Genomic DNA, 15,415 nt, shown 5'->3' with positions numbered 1-15,415 from the left:
CTGAGGATGTCAAAGCACTCACCAGTTTTTTCCCCAGGCTTCACAATTGCTCTCCCTGCAGAGAACTCATGCAGTCGATCTAGCAGGCTTTGGGCTGAACCGCCAAAGCCTGTTTTCTCTTGCCAAAGCACAACCAGGAGTGCACTTTGAGGCTCCCAGTCATGCCTGACATCACATATGATGCTGGCTGTGGGGTTTAGGGGGAAACAGCCTCACCGGTCCATTCTGAACCTCTGTCAGGCCAAGTTTGGCCCGATGGCCAGACATTCCTCACCCCTGATCTAACCAGTGGTGGATCTTTGCCCCTGGAAAAGAATCTCTCCCCGCAACATGTACCTGTAAGGAATTGGCTAAAGGGAGCTCTGCCGTCACAACCACATCCTCCTTCTCTGATGTGATGAAACAACTCACGAGCTGGTATCCAACTCCCTCACTGTCCTGACAGAGAAACAGCACAGTTATATTTCAAAACAGAGCAGAAGAGAGACAATAATTGTGCACAATGCAACTCCACCTTCACTGAAGGATCTGTTTTAGAGAATCCTGGATTCACAAACTCTATTTCCAGTGTCAATACTTTGTGTAAACTCTGTCTGGAACTGTGTGAAAACAAGCTATTACTCAGGAATATGACACTCTGGTTTGCCTGACTCCACCTAGTTTGTGATGTAACCCTGACACTTATCCCAGATGACCCTGCAGAAGGGGAGGTCCTCCATGCCAAAATGCAAACTTTTAAGAGTTGTTGTTTTCACTTAGTTCTGGGTCCTTCACCTCCTGACAAAAGGCGAGTGGGACTCTGTTGCAACAGATAATTTAAAAATCAGCTTTGCTTTCACTGGATTTCTGCCTCAGCTCATTAATCTCTGACCAGTAATGAACTTGGGGAGTTGGGCCATCAAAAGGGACCATTTCTCTGGCAACAATTTGCAATGGGCCTTTTCCTGGTAACAGAAGCAGCCTCTGATTGTAACCCACAGATTTTGGTTGGTAAAAAAAGTCACCTATTAATTACATTTGGCTTTGAAAAAAACTAAAACTCCTGGTTATTTGGTTTTTTCACTCCTGTTTAATTTCTCTGTCTCCCCCCCACCCCACCAACTTTTGTACCGTATGGATTTCTTGTAAGCTGCCTTCTTGAGAGGCAAAAGGGCAGGAGTATGATCAGCAAACATGATTCCTTCCTCCACAGCCCTATTTTTACCTTCGAGTCTGTGCGTCCAAGGTCCGTTTTGCACACGGTGGTATTCTGATGAAAGAGGAGAAAAAAATGAATGAAACAGGGTTGTGTCCAATGTTGGTCATACTCAGAGTAAGCAACACGGAAATGAATGGGCATGGTCTAATTTCAGCACTAATTTCAGAACACTTAATTTGACACAACTCATAGCACTTAGGCCATGTACACAATACATCTTTAAACACATTCCTTATCTAAAAGAATTCTGGGAACTGGAGTTTGTTAAGAGCTGCAACTCTGTGAAGGGTAATCCTTTGAGGGAAACAATGTTTGAGTGTGCTTTATATGTATAGAGTGTGTGCAGTATTAAAGTCGTACAGATTTCTGATCGCATACTGTTGCCTCTTTTAAAATAATAACCTTGGCTTGTACTCAATGTTAACCCTACTCAGAGAAGACCCACTGAAATTAAAGGACTTAAGGTGGAACCTGTTGCTGCATCAGTGAGAGCCTGATGCCAGCATCCTATTTTCACACTGGTATTGAAAGGCATACTGAATCTGCAAACCCTCCAACATTTCTCCGATGAAAATAGGGACGCCCCATTCCATGATGATAATTTTACTATTTATACCCCACACATCTGACTGGGTTGCCCCAGCCACTCTGCGCAGCTTCCAACATATATAGAAACATAATAAAAACATTTAACATTAAAAAAAACTTCCCTATACAGGATTGCCTTCAGACAAATTGGGGATCGGGTAACTCCATACCCTCCAATGAAAACAGGGACATCCTAAGGAAAAGTGGGATCAGAAACCAGAACTCTAAATCAGGGATGCCCCTGGAACATAGGGATAGTTGGTCTGAATCTGACAGTGGAGGTGGGCATCATAGCCTGTGGCCAACTGAAAGCCTGATCCGCCATGAATTTGTCTTAATCCTCAAAGGGCCCATAGATAGGAACACAAGCCCTCTCCACCAAAAAGCATTTTAAAAAAGTGTTTTATTGCTACCCTGTAGTCCAGAATTCTTATGTCCCTTTTACAAGTGTAGGGCTGATTCTAGCTGTACCTCTTGCCAGTAATAATAAATTGGGGACAACAAACACCCACCTCTTACAAAAATACAATCAATTTGGATGGGGGAGGGGAGAAGGCAGTTTACAAAACAGACCAAGGAGGTCAAACAGAACAAAAAGAAACAATTTGGCAAACATAGAATAAATTTAGCATTACAAAAAAACCACAACAATCACCAACAACACATATTGACTTAAATACGTTTGTACAGAGGAGAAATAAAGTTAGCAGATGGTAAAAGTTCCACCTGCTGGTGCTCGTCTTACTGTACACCAGGGACCTCGGCAGCCTGGCTTTAATTACTTGGTTAATTACATGTTTATTTGAACAGTACAGTGATAAACAGCTGATACAATGCTCAACCATATAGTTTATGGTGAGCTCTGGGGAGGCAGCTAATGAGAAATTTTATTTCTAATTACTAGCAATTTTCTAATGTATCATTTCAAAGGGCATTAACTTAATAATAATAATAATAATAATAATAATAATAATAATAATAATTTATACCCCGCCCACCTGGCTGGGTTTCCCCAGCCACTCTAGGCGGCTTCCAACAAAATATTAAAGTACAATGTGCTTAATGCGCCACCTATTGCATATTGCTGCGTTTGGAATTCATTTTCGTGGCAGCAATTTAAAAATTACACTGTGCAAAGCAATCCTGAGGGGGGCGGAATTCACGGGGGAAACATTAGTCAGGATGCAAAGGCAGCTGGATATAAACGTTTCAACAGGCATTCTAAGGTGGCTTTCTGTTCTCACGATGGATTCGTATTTTTTGTTGTGTACGGTTTTTCTTTGAAGTTTATGCGCACTGCTTTGAAATCCTGAATATTAAGAATATAAAGGAAATAAACGGAAAAGAAATATTTTATTTTTTCAGCGTTAGTTATACTCAGGAGTTGACCCATAAAAATGAATGGGCTTAACGTCTATTAATTTCAGTGGTTCTGTACATAAAAGTACATACCACCCATTATATATTTATAATACATTTATATTATATATATATATATATCTGGAGCAGAAAGAATAATCCCGCCACACACCCTCAACTGAACGCAGCTTTCCCCAGCCTGACCCCTCAAATGGCGACCAAGAACCCAACCCGACGCTAAGGTGTAGAGTGTCGCCCTTATTCCCCTTTCCTCTAGGGGCCGTCAAAGAGGAAAGAAGCGCGGGGCGGCGCTCCGTACCATAGAGACGGGAAAGGCCAGACAGTAATGGAAATCTCGCAAGAGCTTGGGCCGCGCGCCGCCGCTCCCGATTGGCTGCGATGGCCGCGGAAGCCTCTCGCGAGGGCAGCTTTAAGGGAAGTTCCGCCGGGGTTCTCGCGAGAGCTGGCTTTGAAATGGTGGCGGGCGCGCCGAACTCCGCTCCGTAGCCTAGCGAAGGAGAAGGAACCCGCCCTTCGAGGGTCCCGCCCCCTCGCCCGCTTCCGGCCGACCACTTCCCGTGCGGGGTGAGGGGCGCTCGGGCTGGGCCTCCTGGTTCCGCTCGCATGGAGCAGCCTCGGGCCCGGCTGCTGAGGACGTACTCGGGGCTGCGGGGGGGACTAGGCCGAGGCGGGCCGGGCGCGGCCTGCGCTGCTGCCGCTCGCCGGGCTGGGCTGAGGCGGCTGCCCCCTCCCGCCCCCTGGATCTCGCCCCCGGTGGACCGCAAGCGCCTCTTCAGCAGCAGCTGCTCCTCCTCCTCCCTGTCCTTCGAAGAGGCGGCCGCCTCTTCCTCCTTCGGAGACCTGAGTTACCTGCCCCCCAAGGCGGCCCAGGGAAAGGCCCCGGCTGCCCCTCCTCCCTCCTCCGAGGACTCCGATTTCCTGCCACCCAGCAGGAAGGCCCGGCTGCGCAAAAAGCCCCCCAGCAAGAAGGGCACAGCCAAGAAAAAGGGGAAAGGGGCCAAGGAGAACAAGGCCCCGCAAGGAGAGCTGGGGGGCCGGCCTGCTGCCAACAACACCTTTGTGCCCCCCACCCCGCTGCGCAGGAACGTCACTCAGCGCCGCCGGAAGCCGGTCCAGAGAGGGCTGAGTGTACGGTTCCCGTTGCTGTCGAGCACCCCTGAGCTGCCGCAGCTGGCGAAAAGGGATTTGGAGGTAGAGGGAGGCGAGGAGGGTGTCCTGCAGGGCAGCAGCCCTGCCTCTTACACCTGCTGCTTTCATTCCGACGATCTGCAGGAAGTGTTGCGAGAGGACTGCTGTTGTGGCGGCGGCGATGGCCTCTCTGAGCTGAGCTCAATGAAGATGGATGGGGATGGCAGGGAGATGGGAGGCAGCTTGGAGCTCTTCACCCTGGAGGATGTCCCGAGTCTACAGCGGAAGTCTGTGCACGAGGATTCCCAGGCTGAACCTCTGCCCGCGACGTTATTTCAGCCGCACTGCAGCAGCTCACCCCATCCACTGTTCAAAAGCAGCTCTGCCTTGCAGTCTTGCAATTCCTGCAGCGAGACGGGAGCATCTTTGCAAAACAGGGAAGGCCTAACAATCTCGCCGGGGTGTTATGTGGTCAGCCCCAGTCAAAGCCCGGGTGCAGATCATGGCCAGAGCCTCCCAGTGTCACCAAAAGAGCCTCTTTCGGGTGTTTTCCAGCTACAAGCCAATTTGCATGATGACAAGATTTACCTCTGCTTGCCAAAAGATGCAGCGCCTCTTGCTAACAAGAGGCAGCGTGTCTCAGTTCAAGCATGCACCAGTTCTCCAAAGGCAGTTGGTGAGCTGAACGGAGCGGTCTCAGAAGAAAGGAATGATAGCATAAAAGACTATAGTAGCCCCCAGCTTCAGCCCACTGTGCTCCTGGACAGTCGGGTGGTGCCAAACTGGTTGGCTAGTCAGTCCACCAAAAAACAAGCAGTAGTCCAGCTTTCTTGGGAAAAACAACATACTTTGCAGTCAGATTCTCTCTGTGGCCTATCTGACACCAGCAGAAAGTTAGCCCCCACCTGTAGCACCGTAGGCACTGGTCGAAAAGCCTGCATCAGTGGATTGAGTACCAGTCGATGGGGACAACGAGGGAAGCTTGAGAAAGCAAGGCAGAAGAGGCACTTGGGGCGGAAAAGGCAGGCTGATCCTTCCCTCCTTCAGGAACGCTTGAAATGCAACAAAACGGAAAACTATCTTTCCCCGTCAATTCTGTCTCCAGAGTGCTCATTCAAGAACTCCAGCTTGTGGCGCAGGATCCGGGCTTCTTTTTCTCTCCACAAGAAAAAGATCATCCTGTCCGAGGTGGAAAGCTTAAGCGGCAGCATTGCTAATGCTTCTCTTCCTTCCGTGACAGAGACTCCCAAGACCCCCTTCACTCAAAAACTGAGCTACTCTATATCCCCTTCCTCCTCTATGGTCCTGCTGTCATCCATGACCTCTTCTGCCATGTCAGAGATGGTTCTAACGGATGAGGAAAAAGTCTACAGGGAATGCCATCAGAACGGCCCCATCTCCTTTGAGGAATGCATCACCCCCCATAAGATGCAGAAGTGTGAGAAAATTGGAGAAGGTGTTTTTGGGGAGGTTTTCAGGACAGAGGGTGAAAGGGGTCTCACAGCTTTAAAAATAATCCCCATTGAAGGGAGCGACCAAGTCAACGGAGAACCTCAAAAGACCTTTGGTGAAATCTTACCCGAGATCATCATTTCAAAAGAGCTCAGCCTTTTGGCAGATGAGGAGGTTCACCAAACGTCTGGGTTTATCAGCTTGCATTCCATTCACTGTGTCCAGGGCAGCTACCCTGACCATCTCCTGGCTGCCTGGGATGAATACCACAGGCTGAGAGTGTCTGAAAACGACCGGCCAGACTTCTTTGGAGACCGGCAGCTCTTTGTGGTCTTGGAGTTTGAGTATGGAGGCATGGACCTGGAATACATGCAGAACCGGCAGCTGAACTCTGTGCTGGCCTCCAAGAGCATCTTGCACCAAGTCACAGCTTCGCTGGCCGTGGCTGAGGAAGCTTTGCACTTTGAGCACCGAGATCTCCACTGGGGCAATGTGCTGGTGAAGAAAACCACCTTAAAGAAGGTGAGCTTCAGATTGAATGGGGAGACCCACACTCTCCCCACCCATGGCATCCTTGTCAACATTATTGACTACACCTTCTCCAGGCTGGAGAGGGATGGGTTAACCGTGTACTGTGACCTCTCCACTGATGAGGAGATCTTCCAAGGCAGAGGTGACTATCAGTTTGACATTTACAGGCAGATGAGAGAGGAGAACGCAAATAGCTGGGCGGACTACTTCCCCCACAGCAACGTCTTGTGGCTTCACTATTTAGCAGACAAACTTCTAAAAGAGGTGTCTTACAAGAGGAAGCCAACAACTTCCTCCTTGAAACAAGCACAGAAGCAGCTCAAGCTCTTCTCTGAGGAGGTTCTCAGCTTCAAGTCTGCCACAGATTTGCTGAACACAAGCAATTTCTTTCAGTGACGAAACTGAGCCTTGTGGTTGTCGAATGGTGAAACTTTCAGGTGCTATTGTAAGCACGCAGGTATTTCTTACGATTTATGTATATAATAAAAGATAAGGCGTTTTTTCTCTCAACTTTTAGTTTCACCTTTGGTCAATTGCAATGGATCTTCAAAATAATTGGTTTGTGTTTTGTCTAATAGATTTCAGCCTAATTTACACCTCCCCTCCACCAAATTGCTTTCAGTTCAAAAACATTTAATTCAGAATTTAGGTCCATGCATCTTTAATTAAAGCCTTTATTCTAAATCTTTAAAAAAAAATATCTTGCAGGATTTTATCCTTCAATGTTATAGTTCCTTTAAAAAAAATAACACGCAGACTGTAGCTAGGTTAACTTTCACAGTATTAAACCTGTTAAGAGCACTGTTTTATATTGGTAAAGATTTATATGGCGTCCAACTTGTATGTATGTACGTATATTTTTTATGACTGTATTTTTGTAATGGTTGGAACTATACAGTTTGTCTACTATAAATTGTACCACACCCATGTCTCTTTAGTAGGACCCTTGAGGTTCATTGGCTCTCCTTTCTACCTGCCCCGCCCCAGCCTAGTAAACCCAGAGGTCACATAAATGAACCATGTCAGTCTAGCCAGGTTTTACTTTATTCCCAGGCTACAGAAAAGGTGCTGTTCTACAAGTCCCATCATCCTTAGCCACTAGTCATGCTGGTTGGACTGATGTTGTAGTTCAGCAACATCTGGAGGGCCAGAGAGGTCCCCCCCCACCTGTTGGGCTGACGGGTGGTGGTGAGCTACAGATGTGCAGGATGGTCCATTGGGGGAATCACAAACTGCTCCCCCAACCTCAGCCTGCCTTCTTACAACCAAGTCCAGGTTGCCAGCTTCCTTGGCATGGAAGCTGGCAACCTACCGTATTTTTCGCTCCATGAGACGCACGTTTTTCTTCCTAAAATGTAAGGGGAAATGTCTGTGTCTTATGGAGTGAATGCGTGGTCCCTGGAGCTGAATTGCCCAGGGGCAAAAAGCAGATCATGCTTTTTTTCTTTTTGAAAGATGGAAGTGGGTGTTGAAACAAAGCCGCTGATCAGGGAGAGAGATAAGGGACGTTAGAGATAAAGGAGACTGCCTGGGAACGGGGAGGTAAAAGCACATGGATCCTCAGGATTTTTGCATTGGGCTACCCCAAACTCACCATCAAATCACATGACTGTGGCCACTGCATGAACCACAAAAATCATACATCCACTGTTTCGTTCAGAAATATTTTTTTCTTGCTTTCCTCTAAAAACTAGGTGTGTCTTATGGAGCGAAAAATATATTGATTCTAGCATGGGCTAGAATTAGTTGGCTTTTGCTGGCTCTGAGTCCACTCCCTGTTTGGGCTCCCTGCCTTCTCTGTCTTAGCAGCCTGAATGAGCACCAGCCACCAGTGGTTGGGGAATGCCCCCTTAAGAGGCAGTGGGGCAGATGCTGGCACTGCACTATCATCCCAGCAGCTCCATATCTTTATAGCTATACTCACACGTGCTTGTTTGTTTGTTTTTTTTAAGTAGGAGGAAACCAGAAAACTTACCTGCACCCCTGCCACGTTCTTTATGCTTGCAATCTGGCGGTTGTCTATGTTGAGAGGGACCCAGATCCGCAACTCAAGCTGTGCCCCAAATTGGTTCCCTGTGATCTGCAAAGATTTTTATATTTTTAAATGACCGACATCAGGTAACAGTGAACCTTAGGGATGAGAGGAAGAGTACAGCGGCTTTGTACCTACATTAAAGGTGAATTGGGTGCTGTGGGAGGATCTTTCATCCAGGCTCGCATACACATTTGGAAGCTGCCTGTGGACAAACATTTTTAAAATAAATTAATTGGACAGCTGTTTGATCATTGCAAAACAAAGCATCAGCAGCGCACAAGGAGCAGAGGGAACTTGGGTGTTGCCCATACACTTCCTTGCATTCACGCCACCTTGGTCTTCCTTGGGTCTATTTGGATCTGCCCCCCCCCCCCCGAGGCTTTTCTAGGATACCAAGTGTTTATGGTGGCACCCTCCAGATGTTCGACTCCTGACTTGTCACTGGCCAGGCTGCTGGGAGTTATTTTTACTACTTTTCATTTTATTTAACACAATCTATATACAGCTTGAAGGGAGGGGAGAAACAACCCTCTAACATTTGGAAAAGCAGAAAATAAAACCTTTAAATTATCAATTGAAAACGTGTTTAAGTTAAAGGACCCCTGGATGTTTAAGTCCAGTCAGGTGACTATGGGGTTGCAGCACTCCTCTACTTTCAGGCCGAGGGAGCCGGCGTTTGTCCACAGACAGTTTTCCGGCGCACGGAGGACTGTGATGAGTGCCAGAGCGCACGGAAATGCTGTTTACCTTCCTGCCGCAGCGATACCTATTTATCTACTTGCACTGGTGTGTTTTCAAAGTGCTAGACTGGCAGGAGCTGGGACAGAGCAACGGGAGCTCACCCCATCGCGGGGATTCAAACTGCCAACCTTCTGATCAGCAAGCCCAAGAGGCTCAGTGGTTTAGACCACAACATTCAAAAGAGGATCAAAATCAAAAATAGCTTTAAAAAATTAAGCATAGCCCAAGTCCTGCTCATTTGTTTGTGTCCAAAGAGACATTCTGGTTTTGGCTAATCCTGAAGACTTTACCTGGTAAGGATAGCGTTCATGGCATATTTCACACCCAGGGAACGGTCTTCTCTCAGGGCTGTGCTGTTTTTGTTGGCACTGTGAAAATCAAACAGATGAGCTGTATTATTATTTATATCCCACCTCTTTCCCCAGAATGGGACTGTTACCTTTCTGCAGTACCTGATGACTCTAAAACAGCCTTCTCCAACCTAGTTAGTGGCCTCTGGAGATTCCAGCTCACCCAGCCACCCAAATCTACTTTGGCAATGCGCATTAATAATACACCAGGCATAAAAAAGTAATGTGCCAAACATGATCATTTGCCCTGTCCGAGTCAATAGTTTTCAGCAGAGACTGACCACTTACTTGGTAACGTTAAGCATGAAGTTAGCGGATTCTGTGGGGAATTTTTTCCCATCTAGTTGCCAGGTCACTGAAAAATTTGCCTGTGCAGCAAATGAAAAGAGAGAGAGAGCAAGAATTAGATAATGAGTAAAAAAATTCATTCCAGTAGCACCTTAGAGAACAACTAAGTTTGTTATTGGTATGAGTTTTTGTGTGTATGCACACTTCTTCAGATACACTGAAACAGAACCAGACCCTTATATATAGTGAGAGGGTGGGGAGGGGTATTACTCAGAAGGGTGGTGGGAATGGGTGATTGGCTGATAGGTGTGGTAAACCTGTTGACAACTGCAATTGGTCTTACAGGAAAAAGCAAGGAGGGAGATGGCTAAAAACAGCTTATCATGTATAATGAGATTAGAATCCAATGTCTCTGTTCAGACCAAGTCTCCCCATGGTTTTAAGTTTGGTAATAAGTAGCAATTCAGCCACTTCTCTTTCCAGTCTATTTCTGAAATTCTTTTGTAATAAGACAGCTACTTTGAGATCTTGTATAGAATGTCCTGGGAGATTGAAGTGTTCTCCTACAGGTTTCTCTGTCTTGTGATTCCTGATATCAGATTTATGTCAATTTATCCTGTAACTAGGGACGCGGGTGGTGCTGTGGGTTAAACTACAGAGCCTAGGGCTTGCCGATCAGAAGGTTGGGGGTTCGAATCCCCATGACGGGGTGAGCTCCCGTTGCTCAGTCCCTGCTCCTGCCAACCTAGCAGTTCAAAAGCACGTCAGAGTGCAAGTAGATAAATAGGTACCGCTCCGGCGGGAAGGTAAACGGCATTTCCGTGCGCTGCTCTGGTTCGCCAGAAGCGGCTTAGTCATGCTGGCCTCATGACCCGGAAGCTGTATGTCTTTTTTTTTTTTTCCTGCTCTCCTGCACAAATGTTCTAATTCCAAAAGCTTCTAATTCCTCTGCAGAGGCTTGTTATTCAGGAACAAAACATTACGTCAAGTCCCTTTCATTCTTCAATAGATAAATCTATTGTCTCCTTTAGTGTGTAGACCTCTGTAGACAAAATAGTGTTCCATTTCTGCAGTTTCCCAGGAGATAGAAAGTTCTGGTCAAATTCCACGCCAACAATACTTGTAATATCCCTCGGCTCCTCTAGGTGGTTTGCAATAACTGAATTCCCTTCCAGATCACGTCCACCAGTCAAAATAACTTGTTATTCCTTGTTTAAAACAATTTGTATCCAATTTGTAACAAATGTAACCGGCAAAGTCCTCGTAACAAAGATCTCTATTTTATTCTTCCGCTTTGACAGCTCTTTGACAGCTGTCAAAACCTCTATTTCTCTTCTCCCGGTGCTCTCACAAGTCGCTCCCAGGGTTCCGGGGGGGGGGGTTGCTTTTTAATTCAATTCAATTCCACTTTTCTCCTCCAGCTCAGTCTTATAATTTTCCCTCGCGAAATTAATAACTTTATCAAAGTAGGGTTGCTCTCGATCTTAGTTCTCAAATCCTTTGCTTTAACTCTTCTACAACGGGGGGGGGGGCTGACTTCCTTTTTGCGCCTCCCCCGCTCGCTCCAAATTTTTTTAAAAAAATTATCCCCCTTTTTAGTCCAGGTTCCGATTACTCACGGGTTATTAAGTCCAGATTTTCAATAGAAGAAGTCAGCGCTCTCCGTCGAATGGCATGCGGCTTCGCTCGGCAGGGGAAGCGGAGGACTCAAAGCACACACCCCCTGTCACCCGCTCCGCAGCCTTTAAAAAGGCTCCTTCGCGGGTCGGGGGGGGGCGCAAAAGGTGCCAGCCGAGTCACCATGTCCATGGGTTTCAGCGCCCATGGTTTTTGAGGGTCCCCGCGTCGCCGGCGCGGTAGGACCCAGCCCCTGCCGAGCAGGCTCCCTCCGGAGCTCGGAGGGAGTCCGCCATTCGGCGATGGCGCCAACCCTACCCGGAAGCTGTATGTCGGCTCCCTCGGCCAATAAAGCGAGATGAGCGCCACAACCCCAGAGTCGGCCACAACTGGACCTAATGGTCAGGGGTCCCTTTACCTTTACCCTGTAACTAGATAATGAGTATTTAAGCAAAATAATCAAATCCTGCACTCGTCCTTCCACATTTAAGCTTTGAAGGGCAGCCTTTGAAACAGCTATTTGGTTTGACTCTCGCATTGGTTGCCAAACCTACTGGCACATCTGGCATTCTGAGAAAGCACTGCATATATCAATATTCTCATGACCGTCTGAGCAGCTGGAATGTTCGGAAAACATTCCATGATGTCATGCAGCAGCCCAGCCAATGGCTAGCAGAGGGTGGGTGTCAAAGGCAACAGGCAGAAGTCTAGGGAGTAGCTGAATGCCTGCACAAATTGAACTTACGGTAGATTTCTTGAAGATCGGATGTCCAACCTTGCAGTGCAGAGATGAGAATAAAACTGAGACTGGTTGAGGTGCGTCACAGTGGATGACGGAAGAGGAAATCTGTTGAGACATGGGGGGTGGGGCAGAACAGGAATCTTCCTTCAATCCAGTGTCCCAGAAACCCCCTTTGATACAGCATGCCCCTGAGGAAATAGCTAGGGACGCAAGACATTGCCTTAGACCACGTCAGACCCTTCAGCTATCTGTTCCGACCAGTAGCAGCTTTCTAGGGGGTCTGGCAGAGAAAGGGCCTTTCCCATCAGTTTAACTGAAAATGCCGGAAGTTAGAATTGGGACCTTTTGCGTGCAAAATAAATGCTATACCACTGAGCTGTGGCTCCTCCCCCACCCAAAAAGAAAACAAGATTCCAATCATCATGGTTCTGAATTCAATAGAAAGCTGCATTATACTGAGTCAGTCTATTTGTCCATCTATGTTTCATACCTGGAGATACTGGGAACTGAGCCTGGGACTTTCTGGGCGCAAAAGAAATTGAGATACCTGTCCTCGTGATTCTGAATATACCTTTTCCCGTGTGAGACCCTTGGTCATATAGCTCAGTACTGTCTGCACTGACTGGCAGTGGCTCTTCAGGCTTCCCAGCACGGAGTCATCATCCCAGCCCTATGTAGAGAGTCTGGAGCCTTAGGCACGCAGAGCAGCTGTTCTGCCAATGTGCTATAGCCCCCCTACCTGCCCAAATTGGGGTACAGAAGACCAGTTAAACGCTGGGAAAGTTCAAAGAAAGACATGACCTCTTGGACGTTTTTATAATGGAGGTTTGAAGGGTACTGCACAACCAGAGACGTCATGTGGGAGTTGTCGCCGCTGTTGGACAGATAGATTTTCATTGCCAGTTCCTTGGTGGAGCCAACCACCAGCTCCTTCCTGTAATGAAATAAGAGTATTTCAAGACCCGCGGACACTGTAAAAACAGCGCAAGGTCTTGTGACATCTTAAAAACTGAAGTTTTTGTCAGAGAGCCCAGATCACCACTTACGGGACCGCCTCTCCTGGTATGCCCCGCGGAGGACCTTAAGGTCCACAAATGACAACATTTTGGATGTCCCAGGTCGCAAGGTGGTTAGATTGGTCTCAGCTAGGGCCAGGGCCTTTTCAGCACTGGCCCCGACTTGGTGGAACGCTCTGTCACAAAAGACCAGGGCCCTGCGTTACTTGATATCTTTCCGCAGGGCCTGCAAGACAGAGCTGTTCCGCCTGGCCTTTGGTTTGGACTCAGTCTGACCCTTATGTTTCCCTCCCCTTATGGTCTTGATCTATCGGTTACTTTTAAAAATGAGGCTGCATTTTTAAAATTGCATTTTAACTGTATTTTAAATTGGTCCCCCCCCCCCATTGTGTTTTTACTGTGATTATATTGGTGTTAGTCGCCCTGAGCCCGGCTCTGGCCGGGGAGGGCAGGGTATAAATAAAATTTATTATTATTTATTATTATTATATCCACAAACGGTAGCGAAAGTGGGATTGCTGATAACCACCATGATACCACCGTGACCCCAAATCATCATGAATGCACAATAAAAAGTATGTCTGGAAAGGGACATTTCTGGTTAAATTTATGCGCTGCCTCGACAGCATAGGCTCAGTGAATGGATTTTACTTCACACCATCTATGAAAAACACTTTGATACCACTTTGAATAGTTTTGTTTTTCCCACCAAAGAATTCTGGGAGCTGTAGTTTGTAAAGGGAGTTGTTAAAGTAAAGGTAAAGGGGACCCTGACCATTAGGTCCCAGTTGTGGCCGACTCTGGGGTTGTGGCGCTCATCTTGTTTTATTGGCCGAGGGAGCCGGCGTACAGCTTCCAGGTCATGTGGCCAGCAGGACTAAGCCGCTTCTGGCGAACCAGAGCAGCGCACGGAAACGCCGTTTACTTTCCCGCTGGAGTGATACCTATTTATCTACTTGCACTTTGATGTGCTTTCAAACTGCTAGGTTGGCAGGAGCAGGGACCGGGCAACGGGAGCTCACCCTGTCACGGGGATTTGAACCGCCGACCTTCTGATCAGCAAGCCCTAGGCTCTGTGGTTTAACCCACAGTGCCACCCATGTCCCAAAGGGAGTTGTTAGGAGGCCCCTATTCCCCTCCCAGAGCTACAATTCCCAGAGTTCCCTGTGGAGAGGGATTGACTGCTGAACCACTCTGGAAATTCCCCCCACTCTGTGGGGGGAATGTGGGACTCATAAGAACTCTCAACAAACTACGACTCCCACAATGCTTTGGGGGAAGAAGCCATGACTAGTGGTAATACAGTGCTTTGAGTGGATGGTGCGAATGTGGCCCAAAATGGGGTTTTCCTTCCCCTATCTGATAGCCAAAAGCACATTACAAAAATAAAAACACATTCAGAAGACTCACTCCATTTCAAAAGCTAAGCTCAAGCGAGGTGTGCAGACGGACTTATCACCACAATCTTCCACGACTGGCAGCTGACAGGGATGTTGGGAGTCAAAGAGACAAGAAAATTGTATTATTATCATCTTTATCACTGTGGAAACTCTTGAAGCCAGCCAGAATCCAAGCAACCTCAACCCTTCCCAAAAGGAGAATAGGAATGGCCCATGTTAGTCCTTCTCAGAGTAGACCCTCTGAAATTAATGGCTGTAACTCACTTAGGTCTACTTTGTGTAGACGTTGGTTGGGTACAACCTCACTGTGTGTGTCACCTCACATTTCCAGCCTCACAACAGTCCTGCAAAGTAGGCCACTCCGACATTTTTGTTTTGGCAAGCCTAACCAGATGCTTAGAACATTGAGGCAATTTTAATCTGTTTTAGTATTTTAACTTTTAAAGTATGGCTGTTGTTTTTTCTCGATTTTATTGTTTGATCTTTTCATAAACCCTTTTGAGGTTTGTTTGTTTTTTTAAATCAAGCAGTGTATTAATTTTATGAAACAAAAAAATAATAATAACATGAACCCAGTGAACTAATTGCTTTACATTCCGTTTGGTGCTGGAGCCCAGAGTATTCATATATTAATGGACAGATACGCTGGCATCAGATACCTAGTTTTGGTATCTGGTTTTTTTGAACTCCTTAATTTTGCATATGGAAGACAGTGGGGTCTATCAGGTCCCCCATTTGGACCTGGGTTCTCTTGGTTGGGAAGGACACTTTTGACGGCAGTTTGGTTTCTATGCAAGCTCCTCCCATAATATTTGGCCAGGGCTCAGACAACTCAAACAGCAGCCAGAAAACTGTAAGTGGGACCACATCACACACCTTTCCAGGTGCCTTTCTCTGGTGGAATCTATAAAAAAATTGTGAAAATCCTTTTTTTAAAAAAAAATGTTTT

General features: G+C 47.0%; 2 protein-coding genes across 5 annotated transcripts in view; one reads left to right on the top strand and one right to left on the bottom strand.

Annotated features, from left to right (window-relative positions):
• Positions 1–15,415, bottom strand: part of ITGAE (integrin subunit alpha E) — a gene marked incomplete at its 5' end in the record, with an annotated part of 59,210 nt that overhangs the window by 3,278 nt on the left and 40,517 nt on the right. For 2 of the 4 annotated variants that reach the window (XM_079955427.1, XM_079955428.1), the window contains 9 exons: positions 337–438; positions 1,205–1,249; positions 8,253–8,357; positions 8,448–8,514; positions 9,344–9,421; positions 9,692–9,771; positions 12,054–12,155; positions 12,852–12,984; positions 14,477–14,547. In XM_079955427.1, coding sequence (XP_079811553.1) covers positions 337–438; positions 1,205–1,249; positions 8,253–8,357; positions 8,448–8,514; positions 9,344–9,421; positions 9,692–9,771; positions 12,054–12,155; positions 12,852–12,984; positions 14,477–14,547 — 783 coding nt within the window. Of the gene's footprint in view, positions 1–336; positions 439–1,204; positions 1,250–8,252; positions 8,358–8,447; positions 8,515–9,343; positions 9,772–11,650; positions 12,156–12,851; positions 12,985–14,476; positions 14,548–15,415 lie in introns of those variants that run through there. The other 2 variants (XM_079955430.1, XM_079955429.1) reach the window with 2 other exon arrangements.
• Positions 3,622–7,214, top strand: HASPIN (histone H3 associated protein kinase). Its single transcript, XM_079955508.1, has one exon. It carries the CDS (start codon positions 3,770–3,772, stop codon positions 6,671–6,673), a length of 2,904 nt encoding a protein of 967 aa, XP_079811634.1. The 5' UTR covers positions 3,622–3,769; the 3' UTR covers positions 6,674–7,214.

This window comes from Podarcis cretensis, assembly GCF_951804945.1.
Source record: "Podarcis cretensis genome assembly, chromosome: 15".
Taxonomy (NCBI): Eukaryota; Metazoa; Chordata; class Lepidosauria; order Squamata; family Lacertidae; genus Podarcis; species Podarcis cretensis.
Note: the sequence above shows the minus strand (reverse complement) of the source record. Positions and strands in the feature narration are given on the sequence as shown.